Genomic DNA, 22,099 nt, shown 5'->3' on the forward strand with positions numbered 1-22,099 from the left:
GGAGAATTATTTTAAGGTGAGCTACTTGCACACGGAAGCGGACTCTTCGGTGCTTACATTTAAATTTACATGTATTCATTTAGCAGACGCTTTTCTCCAAAGCGACGTACATCTCAGAGAAATACACTTGTGCATTACATATTTGTGCTTACCTTCTCTCCTTTCTCGCCACGTTCACCTGTGTCACCCTGCAAGAGAGAAGCAACATTGCGGTGACCGGGCTGAAAACATGGTGAAGACAGAGAGCCACGCGCCACCGCGGTGCAAAGCTGACCTGGGAAAATGACACACCTGGATACTGTATCACATAAACAGGGTGGGGTATCAGTTTTCTCTTTAGCACCAGGTAGATGCCTCACATTCTTTCACTGCCAAGCACTCAGTTGCAGAGGTTCAGCAGGTTCTGTACCTTGGGTCCCGGTCTTATGTAGATTGGCCCCGGTGTTTCTGTGCCATCAAACTGTCCTGGGGGTCCGGGGGGTCCTGTAACTCCTCTCTCACCCTTTCATGCCCAAAACAGAACAAGGAATGGCAAAGAACACAGGGAAAACAGGAGGAATGGGCGCAGCACACAGAGGAACCGGAGCGTTGCAGTGTCGCCCTTACCTTCTGCCCCTTCTCCCCACTGAACGTCACGTTGTACGGCTACGGTGAGACACACAGAAACAGCGACCTGTTGTTTGGCTGCTGGCAAAGCTAATCTTGGTGACCATTCAAGAATCGTGATCCTTACCTCTCCTGGTGGACCCGGCGGTCCTGGAGGCCCCTGGTGAAAAAAGAAACAAGAGACCATAGTTTTACCCTTGGGATAAAAGTGTGTATGTGCAATATGGGAATGTTGGAATATCCATCTATCCATTGTCTTGCCCACTTGTCCTACAAGGATCACGGTGGCAATAGGGACAGCAGAGAGGCCCAGACGTCCCTGTCCCTTGCAACTTTCTCCAGCTCAACGTGGGGGATCCCCAGCCACTGGGGATTATAATGTTTATCCTGCCCGGAATAGGGTCACCGGGACCTACCCCTGGAGCCAGGCCTGGGGGTGGTGTTCCTAGGCGTGCTCCTGGTGGCCGGGCAACCCACGTAACCTGGCCGAGCTCGGCCCAAAGAGGCAACGTGGGGGGGATCATTTGGGCCCGCCACCCGCAAGGTCCAACATGGGGGTCGGGTGCAATGCCTTTCAGGCAGCAGGAGGGGGCAGGATGGTGCGTGGCGTCACGGACCCTCGTGGCAGAATGTTGGAATACTGATCGTAATTTACACTCAAACGTACATACGTTCTTCACCTCATCTGGATGATTTTTGGACAAAATGTTCATGGTAGTACAGGAAAAACGGACATTGTAGGGATAGCCTTACAAAGTAAACAACTTTTATTTTTTTTTATTTAGTTAGTTTGGAGAGATCATGAGCATGAGAGTCTGCTGTATATTCTGAAGTTTTGTTCAGATGACATTTGGAGTATTTAAATTAAATGAAGTCAATCAGTGGGATGTCCCCACGGTGAGCAAGAAACACACATATGTAGGTGTTTTGGTGGGTGGGTGTGTGTGTAGGGCCAGGATGTTTGACTGCTGGCATGAGGTGTTTTGCAAATCGGTTCCGGCAAACGATCAAGATTTCACTCACTTGGACTCCCGCTGGCCCTGGTGGTCCAAATGGACCAGAGGTCCCTGGCATCCCAGGTTGCCCCTGTGGGAAGCAAAACAAATAAAGTTTAGATGAACTGTACATGTTAGATATTTTGAAACAAAGGATTAAACGCACCACACAGCGGCCTGTTTGTTCGACAAATTCCCACTGGAGGACATCGCATAGGATGTGTTAAAAGCAATTTTTTTTCTAATTGACCAACATTGATGCTAAATAAAAAAGCACTGTCATCTATACAGGGGGCGCGGTGGTGCAGCAGGTTTGGCCTGTGCCTGCTCTCTGGTGAGTCTGGGGTTCGAGTCCTGCTTGGAGTGCCTTGCGACGGACTGGCGTCCCATCCTGGGTGTGTCCCCTCCTCCGACGACCTTGCACCCTGTGCTGCCGGGTTAGGCTCCGGCTTGCCGTGACCCCGCTTAGGACAAATGCTTTCCGTCAGTCAGCGTGTGCGTGCGTGTGTGATCTATACGTACCAACAGACCTGGATTTCCAGGCGATCCTTTCTCACCCTTCAGAGGGATGAAGCCTCCAATTAAACCACCAGGATCACCCTTGAGGCACAGAAAGAGGTGAGTGGGCTACATAGAACTACGAGCACGTGGTCTGAGCTGTACACGGGACGCGCGCATGCCACGCATCTGATTTTCCAACACATGAAAAGTCACCATGGAAACAAGAAAATATTTCAGACACATGGAATGTCAAGGCCTTAAAATAAACACACTGAAGACAAGTACTTGACGTCCACTAAAGTCAAGCAAACGACACACATTCGACGAATGTTTAATGAACCATGGACAGGGTTTGTCCTTACCTTCATTCCTGGAATTCCAGGGATACCCTGAAGAAAAAAGTACTTTTAATATATGAAACGCTCCCATCTACAGTTTATAGCATATCCAACAACTCTCACGGTCGCACGTACACACATAACTCCAAGTAGCCGTAATTACGTAATCTAAAACACGTTTTTTATGATCTTGGTCCCTTAAAAGTTCTCCTCATTACAGTCTGTCCTTATTTTATACCCTACAGATGGTGCAGGAGTTGGACTTTGGAGCAAAACAAAGGAAGAATCCAGTTCCGAGACATGTGATTGTGTGCTGCGATGCTGTGCGTGAAAGAGGGGTGTGATGCACAGGATATTGTGCGTACAGGTGGGCCCCGCAAGCCAGGTTCTCCCGAGATTCCAGGTAATCCATGTTCTCCCTGGGACATAGGAAACACGACTGTTAGAAGTAGTGCAAGTGGGGATCATCGTTCTAAATCTGGCATGAACTACATATTTTCAGGTGACAGTAAGTCACGTGCAGGTAATATTGCTATAAAGGGCTACATTAAAAAAATGAAACATGATGGAAGAGAGATGAGTACCTTTGTCCCATTGCAGCCTGGGATGCCCGGTGGTCCTGGGGGGCCGTCTTGACCTGGGATTCCCTGTGAAGCAAAGAAACACGGAGACTGAGTGTCCAGCCCACGCAGGTACCCCACCTCATGTGGACTGGACTCTCGTAAATACGGAGAGCAAGTAACTCACTGGAAGTCCTGGATTTCCTGGGAACCCTGCAGCACCAGGAGGACCCTGCAAAGACACAAAAATATCATTAAAACACGCCCTCGGTATTCCAGTCATCGCGCTTCCATAACCACACCCTTTAGTCACTGGACAGGGGTTATTTGTTCCACGAAACCACCCGATCAGGCCAGTTTCCTTTGTGATTTGGTCCAGGTACCATTATTTCTTATGGGGAAAAAATATAGAATACAGAATATATATAGAAAAAATACAGAATATATTAAATTTATTAAAATACCAGAATTAAAGGTATTGTTATGCATGACAGTGAAAATTGAAGAATATCTTACAATCTATAACAAAACTATTATTTCTAGCAAGTCCTGCAATGTTATATTTCCATTCATTAATTCATGCATTATCAGCAACCGCTTGTCCAGTACAGGGTCACGATGGTCCAGAGTCTGTCCCACAAGTATGGGATATACAGTCTGGACAAAGCCTTTTTTGATTATTTACCTCATGGACGTTTTTATGGTTTAAAAGTGTCCCCAAAACCGCAGCGTATGTCTTTACTGTGTAAAGCACACAGACACTATGGTATGCGATGGTGTGTAGCGACAGCAGGTGGCGTAACGGTTAGTGGTCAGTGGTGAGTGCTGCTGCCATACGCTCAGAGGTCCCGGTCCTCAAACCCCACCTCTTCCTGCTGTTTTACCCTGAAGTAAGGTACGTACCCCGAACTCATGAAGTAAAAAAATACCCAGCTGTATAAATCACTGCATAAATCACTGTAAGTAGCTTAACACTCCAAGCTGCTTAGCAGAAGAGCATCAGGGAAATGAATAAGTAATAACTGTACTGAGTCTTTTACTACAGTTGTTACATTTTACATCGGTTGTGATTGGATAAGACTGTCAGAGTAAAAGGTGGTACTTCCCTCGTGCTGCCTTTCTCTAAGCATTAATACTTACATTTATTCTTCAGTGTTTTCTTAAATGTTCCCATGAGAGTTTGACCACACCATACGCAAAATACTGTTGTTATGAATTAATAAACACACCGTAAGAAACATGGTATGTATTTTCGTAGGCTGGTCCCTTGTTTTGTGATACTTTTTTTAATAAATATTTCCCAAATGAGGTTTAGCTGGGGCCTGCTCTCTGGTGGGTCTGGGGTTCGAGTCCTTCTTGGGGTGCCTTGCTATGGACTGGCGTCCCATCCTGAGTGTATCCCCTCCACCTCCAGCCTTGCACCCTGTGTTGCCAGGTTAGGCTCCGGCTCGCCGCAACCCCGCTGGAGACAAGCGGTTTCAGACAGTGTGTGTGTGTGTGTGTGTGTGTGTGTGTGTGTGTGATTTTCCAAATGGATGCATAAGTGAAACAGTAATTTAGAGTGTTCTCCACGCACAGAACATGGTGTAAAGGGGAAATTATGGTAAAGAGTACATACCCTTGTTCCTTTGTGTCCAGATGCGCCTGGTTCTCCGCGGTCACCCTGTGGAGAGAGTAGAACACCGAGATGCTGCTAACAGTACTGCATCTCCAGAAGTCTCAGTCGTATAAACAGGTAAAACACAGTAATTAAAAGCGAGACAGCATTCCAGGCCGCATCTCTTCTTAGTAGAGAGCGGGACCCCGCCCCCCTCGCCCCTCACCCTGCGACCCCCTCTATACCCTGGGACACTGCTAGCTCCCTGGTGGACCAGTACACCCAAGTAGAGAGATCTCCTCCCTCACATACCGACCTTTGGTCCAATCTGTCCTGGCGGTCCTTCAGGCCCTTGCATTCCAGGAAATCCCATGTTGCCCTGCAGGCCGGGAAGTCCTCGTTCACCCTGCAAGAAACCAGAGCGGACACAGTAAACACCATCAGTAAACAACACCACGCCATTGAGCATGAGACAGGTTCAGTTCAGAGGTAGTCCACACCTGAGACACCATGGGTACCAGACCCACGCTAGAGAAACAAATATCTGGAAAGAAACATTTGGAAGAAAAGAAACATCTGGATGAATCCCTCTGCCTACCACTAGGTGGCGCCACTGCTCTTTGTGTTGTCATCACTGACAGGGTCCTCCTGTCCTCTGTTACCAGAAGTCTGTCAGATTGTTTCTGCGTCGCTGTCGAATCAGAACACTAAATGGGGTAGTTAAAACTTCCGCTTGACACTTAAAGAATGTAGGTTCAAATCCCACCTCCTGCCATAGTACCCCCAAAGCAAAGTACCTACCCTGTCTTAACACAGTTAAAATTACACAGTGTAGTCAGTGTAAGATGCTTTGCAGAAACACGAGTTAAATCACGCGAATGACATTTTTTGTGCATATTTTGCCAAAACAGAGTGTTGATGTCGAAGGACAAATTTCCCACTCGCTCTACACCTGTGCGCAGGTGTATTTGGGGCAACTCGGTGTTGGGTTCGGCTTTTGCCGTTAGGAAGCCCTACAGGCTGGGCTTCCTGCGCCTCTCACTCGAGAGCTTTATTTCACTGCTGCTGCGCGAAAGGATTCTATACTCTCGGATGTGGAGGTCCGCCGCGACGCTTCCACGGGTCGGGGGGGTTGCCGACCAAACAGGCTTGTGGGAAATGGGCCGTCTGCCAGGGCGCTGGGGAGCTCGCCGTCAGCGGCAGGAAGTGACATTACTGCGGTGGGCAAATGAAGGAGAAAATGACAGGCCGGCGAGAGAATATGAAAGGTGTGAACAGCTCCAAATCGAAGTATGAGCCCCAAGAGTGCAGAGGGTCACGACTAGCTGGTCCCGACACCCCACGTCCTGGCGAAGGCAACGTGGACCCTGCGAGAAGGAACACGCCTCATCATTTCAACCTTTTCCCAGTGCACGCGAACACATACAGTGTGTGCAAACATGCACAGGATATGCAAACACCTCTCAGTCCACTAATACACACTTAGAGAAGGTCACTCAGAGGATTGGTCCCAGTCATGCACACAACACGCTCCAGTTCACACCAGCTGCTCCCAGCCACGCTTGGCTTCTTCTGGTAGTGCGGTCCAGGCTCATGGGTTACAGCTGACCGTTTTCCACAGTTATGCCCGCAAACTAGCCCAAGGCCGGGCAATTCCTTACGTCCCGTGGGGAAAAATGATGCGAAAAAGTCCTCTATGTACTGTTGTGGGGCAGCGGTGCATCTCAAGTCAGTACCGGACCCTTTCACATGTTCTCCAGGTCCGTGAGAGAAGAAGGAAAGGAGTTCCATGCAGTCGGGCTGCACAGTGGAGCAGCGAGAAGTGCTGGCGACAGGACGTAGGTGTAATCCGCGCTCAGGGTGTGTGGAGTTTCCTTGCTCTTACTGTGTTCACGAGGGTTCCTGCCGGGCGCTCTGGTTTCCTCCCACCGTGGGAAAACATGTATTTCAGGGGAACTTGTGGCTCTGAATTTTATATAGTGTGTGTTCGTTTGTGTGCGTGTTACAGTGCTCTGCAATCAGCTAAATACAAGTTAAAAATCATGGTAATTTGCTTTGGACAAAGAGTCTGTGAAAGGAATCAGTGTAAATTTCAGAGGGAAATGCGAGAAACAACACCGAGGTGAGAGTAGGTGCCCTTACCTTTGACCCCTTCACGCCGCTGCAATCGCAACTGCCGCACGATGATCCTGAGCAGCCCTGAGGACAAAACGCAGACCAGTCAGTCATCCGCAGCCTTCGACCAGCCGCGGTGCAAGTGAGAATACATGTTCACTGACTTCAGCCTTAGGCAGGATGTACTGGTGGCTACAGATAAGTTTAGGATGGAATTTCTTCACCGGTCAGCTGGGATATTTATTCTTTCTACAATAAAGGATTAACTGCGCATATTCGAGCTATTAACTACTGATATGTGAAGCAGGTAGTGACTGCGGCTGTCAACCCTAACACCGGTATGGAAGTAGTGCATAGAACAGTATATGGAATAGCCATGATGCACATGCTCTCAGAACACATCCATCAAGGTATTCGTATGAATACTGGAAAGGAAGGAAACACTGCGTTATTTGGGAGCGTGTGGTCAAGATGGGTTCATGGTGGTAAAGCAGGCGATCCGACTGTTGCGCACGTGCGCCGCTTTGGCTGGACAGCAACGGAGACCCGACTTCATGGGCGATTCTTTGCCCGTCACATGCAAGGCCGGGCGTCGTAAATGCTCAACGCACGTGTGCAAGACCACATCAGGTACGCACATATGGAAAAGTGTAATTCCACAGTCTGGCCAAGGAGGAAACGGGAAACGGGTTGCGGATTGTTGTTTCCTCACTATCGCTGTCGGTGGGAAATGTATTTCCAGTGGTGGAAATCACTGTTTGTCCCCTGAATTTTTACCTTGTTTTCGTAGTCCTCAGTATAAAATAGAACAAGACTGTAAATACCTCTCTGCTTAAAGCAGCCCAACTGTGATCTAGACAAGGCCTGGGAACTGGACTTCCACACCCCCCCCTCCAACCCCCCAACATCCCGAAGCCAGCTGTCCCTGAATCACGTGTGGGGCGTCCTGCCAAGTCTGACTGCATCTGCAGCAACATGAAGAACTCAGTGGCCAGAGCAGCAGGCGCGACGCCCCCCCCCCAACCCAGTCCGCCCCCCATGTTTAGGTAATTGGATCAGTATGTGGATCAGTGCCGGAGTCCGCTCTGGTTTTCATAGTAACGATCCAACCCGGCCCTTCTCTCTGAGACCAGTCCAGTCCAGTCTCGAGTGGAAAGATGTTCTCACACTGCCATGTACACACACGTGTGCGCACATACACACAGTATCGCACGTGTGTGCAGCACCGCTTGAACGTATGTGAACCCCGCGTCCCTTACTTTCACCACGAAACGGTTATAAATGAGGATCATTTCCTTGTTTGTATCTTTCTCGTGGGACATAATAGGTGTGTAATGACCAGTTCCATGTGTTGCTTTAGAGGAAATCGTGTGTGCAGTAGAAACACACAAGAAGTACAGGTGCAAAAAAATGTGGAAATGTGAAGTTGCACTGATTACACCATGTAGGTGAGTCAAGTCAGGTGTGTAAATCATAATCTATTTATTTTATAATTTTATTTTAATATTATATACAAGAAGGGGGACGCAGTGGTGAAGTGGGTTGGACCGGGTCCTGTTCTCCGGTGGGTCTGGGGTTCGAGTCCCGCTTGGTGTGCCTTGCGACGGACTAGCGTTCCGTCCTGGGTGTGTCCCCTCCCCCTCCAGCCTTATGCCCTGAGTTGCCGGGTTAGGCTCCGGTTCCCCACGACCCCGTATGGGACGAGTGGTTCAGAAGGTGCGTGTGTGTATTATATACAAGAACAATGACTATCCCTACAGGATTCACATACTTTCGAGCAGCACTGTATGCATTCGGGTATGTTTTTCCAGTTAAGAACAGCGTTTAGAAAGATGCCCATGGTTTGCTGCAGGCTCTTATAATGTCCTTCATTCCCGTCTCTACTGGATACCACCTCATTGTCATGTCTGTCCACTCAGATTCCGGTAGAGTGGACATGACAGTAACTTCATCCGTGCACAAGTGTCCCTTATCATCCCGAGGAGAGTGACATGAGAGCCTGTTCGCAATCTGCTTGTGTAAATAAACTACCATCCGCCTGTTTTTCATTCCCAAGGGTGATATGAATTAGTGTAACTGGGAACATTTGCTGCATTTCATTTGTTCCTCAGTAAATATCAGGACAGCAACAATTCTGAAGTCATCCAAACTCAGAGCTGAGCCGCCTGCGGACTCAAAGGACCTGGGGTCAAATCCAACCCCCTGCCATTGCCGTTGGCAGCAGGAAGTGCCATTTGGCAATGTACTTACCATACCCTGAGTTATTCGGTAAAAATCTGGTGTTTCAGGCTTCCTGGTTAATGATCGATTTCCAGTGTGCTTCGGCCCCCCCCCGAGCAGACCGCACGAAACATTTCACGTTTCTTTCACGAAACTCTACGCACCATTGGCGCCATTTAATGCTTTTCCATTTCAAAACCCGCACTGGGAAGAACGTGTGGGTCAGTGTCAGAGAAACCTCCGGTACGTTTCCCGCCCAGGAAGACAGGAGGTTCAGTAAAACTCCTGGTAAAATATTTCTGTAACTCCTGAAATCACAATGAGATTTGTAAAGAACATAGAACCACATGCCAAAGGTTCTTCTTCCCACGGCAGTCAGTGAAGTCACCGGAGCAAAACCATGCAGGATATCATCTCCAACGGTTTTGTGTTCTGTCCACTTACCCTTGACCCCGGATACCATCTCTGAAAGCGGGCCGGAAGAATCCGTGTGCGGAGGGGCTGGTCTGGGGCCCCTCTTCCCCACCCAAACAACCCCACAGCAGATCCACTGTTCAGACAGGCACCTTCGGAAGCAGCCCAAACATGGTACGCTTGAGCAGTGTACCCTCAGAGCTCGGCACGAAAACCAGGACAGCATATTATTTGGGCGCGCATTTCGGTGCTCGGGTTCGAGCGAACACAATCGGACTTTACAATCAAAACATTCTGATCTAGAGGATAATCAAAGTGTCAGATGTGTCTTTGAAATGTACTTTATATTTCCCCTTTCAGTGCGTTATACATCTCCACGAGCCCAAACATGAGATGAGGAAGATTTAAAAAAGACAAAACAGATATGAAAGAGACACAGATTTGTGACTATTATTGACATAATAAATCCAGATCCCAGATTAAGGAGTCCTTGGCGGAGTAACCGGTGCTGGAAGGAAAAGGGGTCTAGGAGACAACATCTTGTACAGGGTCCTGTGTGAGGTTCCCTAAAAAAACAGCTTAGAATTGCTGCCTTTGCATCTAAAAGGTTGCAGGTTCAAATCCCACCTGCAGCTGTAGTAGCCTTGAATAAGGTACTTACTCTAAATTGCTCCAGAAAAATTACCCAGCTGTATAAATGGGTAAATATTGTCGGAAACTCAACACTGTAAGTCGTTTCGGAGAAAAGTGTCGTTTAATAAACGTAACTTTAAAATAATGCAAAATAGCCTGAAGTTCTTTCGCAATGAAATGCCCTTCTTCTGCTCACCGCTTCGACTGAGTGGGGCTCAAAGTGGACGAACTACCGAACGGTGACGGCCAAACTTAAGGAGCGGAACGAGACAGCGGACAAAGTGAGTCATGTTCTCCTCCCTCGCACTCAGCAGCGATACTCGTTCTCAGGCTCTTGTTTATTTTCGAGTCCCATAATCGTCACGTGCAGCTCTTCCCAATGGAGACCCTCTCTCCCAGTCTTAATTCATCTGAGTGTGAAATTCATATTTTGTCCAGATGTTGAGTTAAAGTCCGCGCATATTCTACGAATCACACCGCTTCTGAAAGGAATCATGCAGGTTAAGTAAATATCCACATGCTGTCTGGCACGGTGTTCTCTTTGGAAGGCGAGAGAACACGGGGCTGGTTCTCTACGCGTCTTCGTGATTTTGAGCAGAAGTGCTCTGGTATGTATAGCTCTCCTTTAGTTTGGGGAAAAAACCTCCCGATAGGATCTTAAAATAATGAGCATGTCGAAAGGAGGGGGAAGCTATTCCACAGGGAGCAAGGGAGCCATGGAGCAGCACATGAGGACAGAAACTTCCGAAAGGTTGCATCGGAGATGTTAGAACGAGATTCCCCCAGGGTGTCTTTTCACTTGGTTAGCATCAACATTGCCTTTTCCGTGTTAGGGAAGAAGGGAATTTCTACGCACAGGGGAAGGAAAGATTCCGTTACTGAGTGGGCGATGGCACCTAATGCAGCCCGTCGTGCTTTTCTGCCACTCCTTGAGCGCCACCGTAAGAGCCTTTCTATGTCGTCCCCCTGCTGAGACCCTCGTGCTTTGTATTAGGAGCTCTTTGGGTGAGTCTCAGGAAATTGAGAGTACTCTTTCTTCAGTTAAGGGCCCAGAAGGTCAACGCAGTGAAGAAAGCCCTGCTGGACCACAGTGAACCCCTCTCATACGTTGCTGTGACAATATAAGAGTTCTCTCCCTACTCATCCCCACAGGAGGGACACTGTCTCCTCTCTCAGCAGCTGCCATCCATCCCTGGTTAAAGGGTGGGTACCTCGCTCCGGATTATTCCCTGGAGTCACTTTGAGAGCCACCCTTGAAGCCTTCGCTTTCTCAAGGTGCAGCTTCCCAGTCAATCGACAGGGGGCGCAAGCACACTCTCCAGTCTCTGCTCACCCTAGGTGGTGTCTTTGTTAAAACAGGAGCTTCGACTGCCCTGGACTGATGACATAAATACAAAACGATAACATAAATACACTGAGCTCTCAATCTGGAAACAGTGCCATGAGGAACAGCTTTCTTGCATCCAAGGCGCCCGGAGAACATGAACGGTAGTTAGGTGTGCGTTCAAGAATCAAATTTATTGGCTCCATCTCTAAGACGCCGTGCTTTAAAAAAAGTCTTTTCTATAACCACATGTATTCAAAGTATTAACAGAGGAACAGTGTCCTGAGCTGAAATGCTCTTATCTGCACAGTCTGTTATTATCTTTGTTTTTCCCTAACTAAAATAAAGGCCCATTTGTGTGTGCCGGGGAGAACGGCTCCCTGCGTTATCTGCTTCAACGGGAAACGTTTGGGACTGGCAACCGGGGCGGGCCTTCCTTTCTCTCCCCGTGGTCATCGTACCCCTGAACGAAACTTTCTGTTTGTTTCTCTTTTCCCTGCAATTTTTCTGGGCTCGCAGCATCTCAGCTGTGCTGAACGATGGGCATCATTAAGGTAAAGAAAGCTCCTCTTACCCATGTAATGAGAGTAACATCTAGAATTCCATGGATCCTAGACTCCATGTGTGACCCATTAGGACTTGGGTGGCCAGTAAATTCAAAGGCTGGGTTTACTAAATGTGCTCATTAAAAGACCAGTTGTCGACCCCAGACCCAGAGAGCCAGGGTTGCAAGCACTTGGTCAAGGGGTCCCATAGTTCTGCATTTGCAGGCCCCACACCATGTTTGGCACGGTGGAGCAGGTGTCGTGAGGGGGTTGGTGGAGGGCTGCAGATAGCTGCCCTGAGTTAGGAGGTCACAGACCTCTTTCGCAACCTCACTAACCTCAGCAAGACTCCTGAAACCTGCTGCATGTCAGGAGCTCCTGGAAAGTCTCCACCAGAACAGTGGTCTCTCAATCTTTCTGCTATGAAAGACAAAGAGACCACTGGTCTGGTGGAAGAACAAAGGGTACATCACGTGCACAGAGGCCACCCTGTGGTCATGGCACCAGATGCCACATTTGCAATAGTGTCTGTGGGACAACGGTCCTACCCTCTTGGAGCTTGTGTGGTTGGGTGGTTTCCATAGTGTGGTGGTCAAGAAAAATCTTTGGTCAAGTGGATAGATGAAGAGCGGTGGTTTTTATTGGACAATAGTCCTGTAGCGTGTGACCTACGATGGTGACATGTGGTTGGGTGGTTTTTGTGGAGTGATGGTCCTGTCTGGCGTCTGGCCTGAGGTCACGTTGTTAGATGTGGTTTCTCTGAATTACTGGTGCTGTACAGTTTGAACACATTCGGTTATGTGGTTGGGTGTTTTTCAGGGTGTGATGATGCTATACAGACTAAGCTCGAGCTCGAGAGACCTTGCCACCACACTGCAGGCCACACCTCACCATCCAGTGAAAGATGTGCTGGAGCTGCTCGCTGGGAGGGAGCTGGGCCTCTTGCTGGAGCGTAGTGTGGGAGGCCCGGCCTTTTGCAGAATTTCAAAGCAGCTTCTCGTGATGGGCCTGGCAGCGTCTGCTGGAAGCTCATGCCGAGTGTAGCGTAACTCCCCGTGTTCCTAAATTCACGTCTTGGTTGTGTGTTTCTGCCAAATTTCTACTGGAAAACGAGATCTTGCTTTATTGAAAAGAACGTTGTTTGTGTGGGAAATGTCAACAGGGCTTTAACCCTGGCGTGTTTCTGTTTTCTCCATTATCACAAGAACATAAGCCCTCTGTCCTGAGAAGCAGAACCACATGAGGCACCTGGAAGTGATTCCTTAGCCTGAATTCTCACTCAGCATCAAGGTTAAGCCCAAACAAACAGTCTCCCAACAAAGTCAAAATCTCTGACATACAACAGGAAGTTTTGTGTTCCTGCCCTCACTGCCGGCTGTGTTTTCCATAACCCCAGCCTTCTGTGAACCCCAGGGGATCACAGAACAGCCTCGAACAAACAAAAAAAGTCCGCTGGGGCAGCAGGTAGTGGACATGTCTACGCTATGGACGCGAACGTTAGCAGCTCACGCCTCACTCTGTGCTTCTACTTCGGTGTAGAAATGCATCGGTCACTGTACGTTTTTTGGATAAAGTTTCGACTAAACAGGATGTTAAAAGTGATAAAAAATCACGCTCAATCTTAAGAAAGTAAAACTTTATGAATTGTCCTGCTTTGAAGGGAGCAGTCAACGGTAGACACAGAAATTCACAGAGACAACTTTAGATCTATACATTCACCTGACACTTTCCTCTAAAGGTACCTACAATTATTTACCTCTTTATACAGCAAGCTAATTTTACTGGAGCAATTTAGGGTAAATACTGTACCTTGCACAAGGGCCCTATAGCAGTAGGCAAGGTTCAACCCAGCAACCTTTGGACCTAAAGGCAGCAGCACTAACCGCTACACTATCTGCTACCCCAGAATAATTTCCATAATAATATGACAAGATATTATTGATAAGATGATCCATAATAATATGAAACATACACGACCCATATGCCTTGTGACTTTCCTGCTTCAGGATCTAAGAAACTCATACCTTTCTAACACCTTGCAGAGCTGAGCAGTTAACAGATGATTCAGATTTGACAAGACCCCTGACCTCTGACCCCCTGGTTGGTAATTGGTAGGTTTAATAGATGCTTCACAAGATCTTGGCCTAAAGCAGCGAATGGTCATCACTGAGTTATTTCACCCACCGGCATCTGGTGTCACAGTGAAACTGTGAATATTTTGGAGATTTCTAATCTGGTATCCCCCTTTACCCCATAGGGTTAACAAACTGACTGTGTTTGTCTCTTAATCATTTGTGTGAAGGAATCCTTTCTGGCCTCTTTTTATAGAATTTATACAAGAATGGCCTATGAATTATCATGATGGGATAAAACTGGCTTCCCATGGTAATGGGAAGTGTAAAGAAATAATGAAGTGAAAGCAGCACAGAGAAGGAACCCCTGGTGTTACTGTGCAGGGTGGGCATGGTGGCGCAGCGGAAAGCCGGTATGAGAGAACGCCGCTTCGATTCCTGCTGAGTCTGGGTGGAGTTTGCTTGTTCTCCGTGTGTGTCTGGGTTTCTTGCTACCACCCAAACACATATATGCGGTGCTGGCATAGCAGCAGCTTGAGGGACTTTCCTCGCAGGGATTAATAAAGGATGATTATAATCATCGGTGTCAGGGGGCCTCTTTGGGACATGTTCTGTCTCTGAGGGGAAAAAGAGCAGGTGACCCAACTGCAGACACCACTGATGAACAGGGTTTCCATTTGTTTCCTCATCCTCTTCACAAAGTCGGTGTCTGCCTGCCGTTTGATGTGACACGGGCTGTGGGTCACGCAACAGTAGCAGCCATTGGACCCTCATAGACTGGAGCCAAATGTCTCAAGGAGGAATTCCACAGCTGATTATCGCCGGAGCGCCCAAACTCAGATGGTATGGCGGTCTGCTGTCCTAGGTCACCCCAGGATTAAGATTTTAATCAGAGGACACAGGGGCGAAAGCCGCAGGATCCGCATTTCTGCGTCTGAGGGGACACGAATGCGTTGTAGGAGCTGGTGTCCTCTGTGGAACATGTTTATCTTTACCATGGCTCTTTACTCTTTGCCACTACTCAACGAAGGAAACTATGTCTCAGCTACAGGCTGTATGAGCCTGTGCACCGATCTCTCTTGTTCAGAGAAGCACTCAAGGGCTGCTGGGTCCATTCTGCAGTTGTGAGTGAGCATTTTCAGCAGCAGATCTATGCTCTCTTGCATATCTATGCACACCTATGCGGCCAGTTTGGGCAGCTCGTTTGGTTTTTTCCTGAAAAACAGACACATGCACTGCATTCTAGGAGCACCTGTCAGGATTTGGCTCCACGCGATTGTCGTGATCCACACAGAAAAAGTCCCATGACGTGAAAATCCCCCACAATCCTTTTGCCGCACCTGCCCCTGGTGTTTCTGTTAAGAACCAGATGGCGCCACCTATTGCAGATTTCAGCTGCATATGCTACGAACGCCACAGAGATCTCCATCCAGGCTGGAAACAAGTCTTAATTAAGCTTCACTAAAATATTTATGGCACCCAAAATAATGCAGAGCTGTTGAGCTGCTGGAATATTCAGGCACTTGTTCGCAGAAAGGATTCAGGTAGTGCTGTTTAAACTTAACACACTCCCGCGGTCTTACGGACGGTAAAGAACCCTCCATGAAAGATTCCCCCCCTGTCTGGTCCCTTTAATTTGCCCCAGCTGTGCTATAATTAAATAAGTTACCATAATTGTGGGCAAAGTTCAGCGAATTCAATAAAGTTGTTCACTATTGGGACGGCACTAATAATACTGTCAATTTAAAAGTCCCCAATTGGAAGGTTCAAAAAAGCTTAATTTCAGAGGCAGAAAGGGCAAAATTAAAGAGAGCATGGGAGCACTTTTTAACCCAGAAGGCCTGGAGCTGGTCATCTGACTCTCCAAACTGAAGCACACAATAAAAAGCGAAAACAAGAAAGTTAAGACGATTTTAACGGTTTGCTGCGATGAGGGTCTGACTGGAGGAGCTCGGGGCTTAAAATAGAGCCGAGAAGTTCAACTGAAAGAAGCTAAACAGCAGAGAATGGGAGGACTGGAGTTTCTCCCTTTTGCTTGAACAAATAGGGTATTGAGAAGGAACTCGGGCTCCTCGTGCTGTTGTCCGTGCCAGAACGCCTGCCCTCCCTGAGACGCAAACCCTCGCCTCTGACACTTTGCAAATTCCTCTTTTCTCCTTTCTTTCCTTGCTTTTCTAACTTGGCGACGGTGGAAACAGCAGCGTTTCCTTTGCGTTTCCTCTGCTTTTATGGTCACAAAAGCAAGAAAAGGCCAGGCCCACTGCACTTCCGGAACATTCCTGAGTCCGCCAACACAGAACCAAGCTCACCACCTGAGGGCGTTGACCCCTTCGTCCCTGTAGACAGAACCAGAGGAAGGTCAGTGATCCTGCCAGGACTGCAACACCTTGAGTAAAAGGTGTCGGCTACCGGTGGAAATTTGCTTAGACTTGGGCCCTTTTTCCAGGAGGTTCTCGGTTCTTCACCAAAATCCTGCAACCATCACCCAGCTCTCTTTCTCTCACTCTCATGAGCTGTTCATAATTCTTTAATCACAAACAATATCACTGAGGGAAGCACAGGATCATCCGAGCATCAGATAACGCCAAAATCAGACACACGCACATACACACACACACACACACACACACCCCGCACACAAAATACTGCACACAGACACCGTGCGACTTGCAACCTTAAAAAACAATACTGCATTCCTGGCTGCGCACACTGTTCACTGCCTCATCGATGTTGCGTTTGTCACACAGCTCAGTGACACCAGCACAAGTATCTGGTTAATTTTGTGAAGCAGCAGCACCACCAAAGTCCAACACTGGAGCAAAAATAAACTAAAAAAAAATCACGTCACTGGTGTGCAAACATTTGATCAGACTGGTATCATAGCAATACAGGAAGCTGGACGTGTGTCTCACCAGCAAGAACAAAACGTGCTTCACCTAACTCACAGGGTGGGGGGAGAGGCAGGAAGCCCTTTGTTCTGTTCAGCTTGGTTTTCAGGTCAAGAGTCTGCTTTTGTAGAGGTGAGGGGTCCACTGCAAAGCTTTCTGGGTTAACAGCATCTTTCTGTTACACCATTAAATTTTCTACATTTATTCAGTGAATCAAAATCACAGCAGCATGCACTAGGTATTTACTCAGTATTTTTGTCTACAGCAACTTACAGTATCGAGCTGCCTACAACTATTTACCCAGCCACGTAATTTTACTTGAGTGATTTAGGGTAATTACCTTGCTCAAGGGTATTACAACTGGGATTCAAACCCACAACCTTTGGGTCCAAAGGCACCAACTTTAACCACTATGCCCCCAGCTTCCCCTTATTTATGTGGGCTGGGCAGTCAGTTCTGTCGCAGTTGTGATCCAGCTGAAACATCATGAAAGAGAGTTTCAATCTGCCTTCCCTTCAAGAACTTCAAAGATGGGTGTCATGTTTGGACGACGGAGTCGACGGACTCAATCGCAAGTGCTGTGTCCGGTCAGGGAAGGACGAAGACGTGGTTGGGGACAAGTAAGGGTCAGGCGATCTGCAGACGTTGTTTGGAGAGTAACATAGAACCATGGTTGGTGGAGCGAAACCGTGGGCTGAAGAGCCGAGGATCAACCGAGACAACGGTACTGGGACACAAAGGAGAGAGGCAAAGAACGGGGAGAAGAGAACGAGGAGCAAACAAGGGAAACAGGTCATGGAGCAAGGAGCGAGTTGCATCTTCCTAATGGTGAGGTTCCACAATCAGGTGTTTCCAGGCTGCTGCTTTTATACCTGTCATCCTTAATCTCCTTCAAGTGGGGTTGTTGGGCACGCGGTCGGGGGTGTGACAGTGGGACAAACATCCAAGATTTCGAAAATATCAGCATCCCTGTTAAAAAAGACCTGCACCCCCATTTTGCCGGCTCTGGATAGCTACAGTCACGTGTAATATCACTTTAGAGGGTAATGAGGGCAACAGATGGAGCGTGGAAATAAACCATATTCTGGAGAGCAAATGAGCTTCCTGCTTTGAAGACAACACCCATTTGAGGGTGATGGCCTTTGTCAAGCTGGAGCTGGACAACATTTAAACCCTGTCTCTTCTGGGGACGTGTACAATCCACACCCACAGCACTGCTGGAACGATCACCATGGCAACGATGTCCCAACAGAGCACTCCATGATGGTGATGGGTTCTTAGATTTGAACAAATATGTCCGTGAAATAAACAGCTAAGTCAAACCATCACACTGTTCCACAGCTAATTGAAAGAAAATTGTAACATGAAAATTGACAGGACCTCCTTATGCCAGTCACATGGGGACAGCAATCATCAGAATTATCTCAGTAATTTTACTGTAGGAACGCAAACATTCAGACTCTCAAGCATGAGCTGTGCCCTGTAGTTCATGCAGGACCCAGCAAAACTACACACCCACACCTGGTTTTCATTCCATCCCGCTGCAAAGGTCGTTAACATTCTCACCGCTTTCGCTCATTTGCCCAGCTTCTCACCTATTCCACGGGGAGCTGAACCTGTGTTTGTTTAACAGAAACCCCTGAAAGATGGGCCCCCATGTTCCATAACACCTCTCCACCCCTATGGCACTGGCAAGATGCTGCTGAAAGGTTCTCTGCAGGTTCTGCTCTTTGTAGCTGGTGAAGTAACAGGAGATACTGAGGGCTCCTCAGCCTTTATGTTCACACCCATAGATTCCTTGCCCCCAACATCCATGTCGCCTAAATACCTCCATCGACAGAGACTCAACAATGCACAGCCTGACTACGAATGTCTGCCTGAACTGAGTGTCACTGATCAGTAACTGGTACTTGGAGATTTACAGGCACTATAACCTATGTGATAATACTTCTTAGCAATTTAAAACAGTTTGCGCTATTGAACCATTAAAGGGCTCTGGGTATCACAAAGTAAACCGATCTCAGATATTGCGGCCATTCTGCAAGAGATTTATATCCAGAATCGTAATCAAAAGGCTGGTCAAAATGCTAAATGGCAGCACAGATGGGAAGTAATTAAACCGAAGTAACCGAAATATCAAAAGAGCCGCAACAGCAATGTTGCCAAGCCTTCAGTGATATCAAGGAAGCTGGCTTTAAAGGGTGCAACCTAATTGTCCTGTAGCACAACATCCAAAGACAAACAATTCTTCAGCAATGTTAAGATATGCAGAACCGTCCAATAGGACTGACTGATAGGGCATCCTTGCTGACTTGAATTTGTTTTACTTCTTTCATTGTACACAACAACCTCCCGATGGATGGCTGGATGAAGAGCCAGATGAATAAACTTGTGCGTCAGCTTCAAATTAGTCATCAAAGTCCTGAAACATGAACAAAAAGAACCAGACCGGACCCAGGACAGACTCAGCTCCACCCTCAGTGGTGCATGCTGGGCTGAAGATCATGGGTCATCTCTAAATGCCCAGTCCTGTCTGCCCGTTTTTACAGCATGGTGGAGCCCAGCACAGCTGAAAAAACACATTCTTCTTCTGGCAGCTGTCGAAGCCCAACGAGCCAACGAAACAAACCCAGCTACTCAACGTGAGCTCATACCTTTCAGGCAGGGAGATATACGTATGAGATACTTCAGAAAAGAGGCACTTTTAGCTAAACTGCAGAATACATATGGTAGCCATCAGTTAGATGACTCCATTACCAGATACAAAAATGAGCTCACAGAATAGGTAATTGGGCACAGACCAGACTATTTCTACCTGTTGGCCTAAGCCTGTAAGCAAGACTAATGACTAATGAAGTGGTCGCAGGTCTCTAGCTGGCACTGTCTTGCTTTCCAGAATAATTTAGTTCTATTGGTACTAAACCAAAAACCTGAAAATATTGAGCTGGTCATGCCTACACTGATAGTTTAGCACTTCAGATGGGCAATCTATTACATGTAGACCGGCACTGCTCACGTTGGCTGACCATTCTGCACTCATCTTCAGCGTTGAGGTGATACTTTACTCCATTCTCCGTCCCAGAACAGATGAAAGGGACTCGAGGGTGCAGAAAGATTTGTAGATGTTCACCAAGAGATTTCCTGCATTAGTGCAGCCATCTGAATCAGCCATTCCTCCATTGTTAGTCTTCTTGCTAACTGATGATTCTGGGGCAGTTTGTGAGCAGCTTTGGCACTATTCTTAGGCTACCCGTCAGAAATTCCTCTGACATTCCTCAAGCTCAGTAAATACCACACCTTAACAGTCTCTTGCCATAACAATCCTACCCAAAAGCATTGACCCAGCAATACAAGGGGTCACAAATAAGGGACAATGCATCGAATCAATGTTGAGGTGTGCTAGTCATTGACTGATTGAGGACAGGATCCTGTTTTCTACCTGTAACCACGAGAGATGTACAGTGGGTCCACAAAAACCCCACATCCATTCATTGACCAGACAGAGCGATGCTAATCTGTCCTTAAAAATGGAGTGATTTACCGTTGCCAGAGCACAAGCGTCACTCATTTTTCACTATTATAGCACCATGGGATTTTGGTGTCACTGTGGTTTGCTTTTCTATTAAAAACTCATTCGGGTGCTTAAGTTAGATGTTATTTTAGACACAGCAACAAAATCAGCTTAAGGTGTGAAGCTCCAGTACATACAAATTTTGGAAAGAAAAATATAAATACCTGATTATTTTGCAAAAAAAACCATTAATCTAAAAGGAAACGGCCAGGCTCAGCTGCGACAGCGCAGCAATATCTTGTTTCCTCCTGCACTGAATTCAGCCTGTGTGCTTTATTCACATGTGCTTACAGCTGATAGTGGTTGAGTGCTCTAACAATACATCCCAGTGCCACCACCACCTTCCAGACAGACTCTGTTCCTGTTAACTGTGAGGGGAGAGAACCATAAATCAAAACGAGGTGACCCACAACCCTAGTGTTCTCCTGGGCTGGAAAGAAATGTAATAAAATTTTCCCTCAAGCAGCCAAGCCTCCCTCCCGTCGCCCTTTGTTGTCCAACATTTCCTGACGAAGCAGGACCTGCCCGGAGATTGAATGGGTGCCTCCTCCAACCAGCCCGTACAGAGCCGAGCCAGAAAAGGGCTGGAGCTCTCTCTCCAGAAAGGTCAGAAGGCCAGTCTGGAGGGATGGGGGTAGGGTATAAACCTCAAGAATACACCGCTAGAGGGGAAGAATGGTACAGGAAGTCAGAAAGTTAATCCCAGTGTGAATATTCTAACAGTCATGACTGAGGTGCAAGGAGCAGGAACATGGTTTCATTCCTATATTCCCATAATTCTAGGCATATGCTAACGGTATATGTTCGAAGGGTTGTGTTTCACAAGATTCCCGTGGTTTCAACATGTCAGTAATTCCTGTGTCAAGGAATTCTTCTCCCCATGAGCCCTACATCGTTCCCCATGTTCTCATACAGCTGTTGCACCATTTTTGTAAAAGAACCAGATGCAGCTGTTAAACAAGATCAGTTGGTTATACCTGATTAGTGCTAAACTAACAAGGAGGGTAATGAAGAGGGTACTTGTCTACCTAAAATTGCAATTAAAGTGGATTGTTTTTGGCTGTATTCGGCTTCCTTTCACAACACTTATGTCTATTCAACTCTGGCATGATGCACAGAGAACTGAAGTCAATATGCAATATAGCCAAGAAGAGATATTTCATAACTGTATGATCCACACTGAAGCAACTAAGTCTTTCCAGTTCTTTTTAAATGTATTTTCTGCCATTTACTGAGCCACATCAGAAATTTCTTCTCTTGTAGACTCCATTGAACAATACACTATTCCTCAGAAGTAAATATTATTTTAACTCTATTAGAACATCATGTTCTGTCAACTTTTCTTATTTTCATAAAGACACAATACAGGTGGCACTGAGATATCCCCATGCCCAGACACTGAAGGTTCATCACAAGGAGCAAAAATTGTGGTGGTGTGTGAGTGAGTGTGTGAAAAACGAAGTTCAAAGAACGTTAGAAAAATCCATTTTCATCCAACATATTGAACAGAAAAATAACACACATCTTTAGAAAACACTTTTTCAGAGTTATTTCTGCTTTGTGTTTTCCTTGTCCATGACCTTTAGGAATCATGACCGAGCACACAGATAATCCAGCAATGCATTGCACTACTGTATACCAGCACTTCTAATGGCCACTGAAGGAACAAACCTGCCCAAATGTTAAACTATAATTACTTCTGAAAATTACATTATGCTGC

The 22,099-nt window shown here is 47.1% G+C and overlaps 1 protein-coding gene across 1 annotated transcript in view; it reads right to left on the bottom strand.

The window, feature by feature from the left end:
• The window catches only part of col4a1 (collagen, type IV, alpha 1), a 44,909-nt gene that overhangs the window by 20,153 nt on the left and 2,657 nt on the right, over positions 1–22,099 (bottom strand). Inside the window, exons 2-14 of the mRNA XM_018749989.2 lie at positions 6,740–6,796; positions 4,914–5,003; positions 4,619–4,663; positions 3,188–3,232; positions 3,025–3,087; positions 2,806–2,859; positions 2,465–2,491; positions 2,124–2,201; positions 1,630–1,692; positions 734–766; positions 607–645; positions 410–502; positions 153–188 (exon numbers count right to left, since the gene is read on the bottom strand). Of these exons, the coding sequence (XP_018605505.1) occupies positions 153–188; positions 410–502; positions 607–645; positions 734–766; positions 1,630–1,692; positions 2,124–2,201; positions 2,465–2,491; positions 2,806–2,859; positions 3,025–3,087; positions 3,188–3,232; positions 4,619–4,663; positions 4,914–5,003; positions 6,740–6,796 (723 nt within the window). The remainder of the gene's footprint in view (positions 1–152; positions 189–409; positions 503–606; positions 646–733; positions 767–1,629; positions 1,693–2,123; positions 2,202–2,464; positions 2,492–2,805; positions 2,860–3,024; positions 3,088–3,187; positions 3,233–4,618; positions 4,664–4,913; positions 5,004–6,739; positions 6,797–22,099) is intronic.

The sequence above is a fragment of the Scleropages formosus genome, chromosome 1 (genome assembly GCF_900964775.1).
Source record: "Scleropages formosus chromosome 1, fSclFor1.1, whole genome shotgun sequence".
In the NCBI taxonomy this organism is placed as follows: Eukaryota; Metazoa; Chordata; class Actinopteri; order Osteoglossiformes; family Osteoglossidae; genus Scleropages; species Scleropages formosus.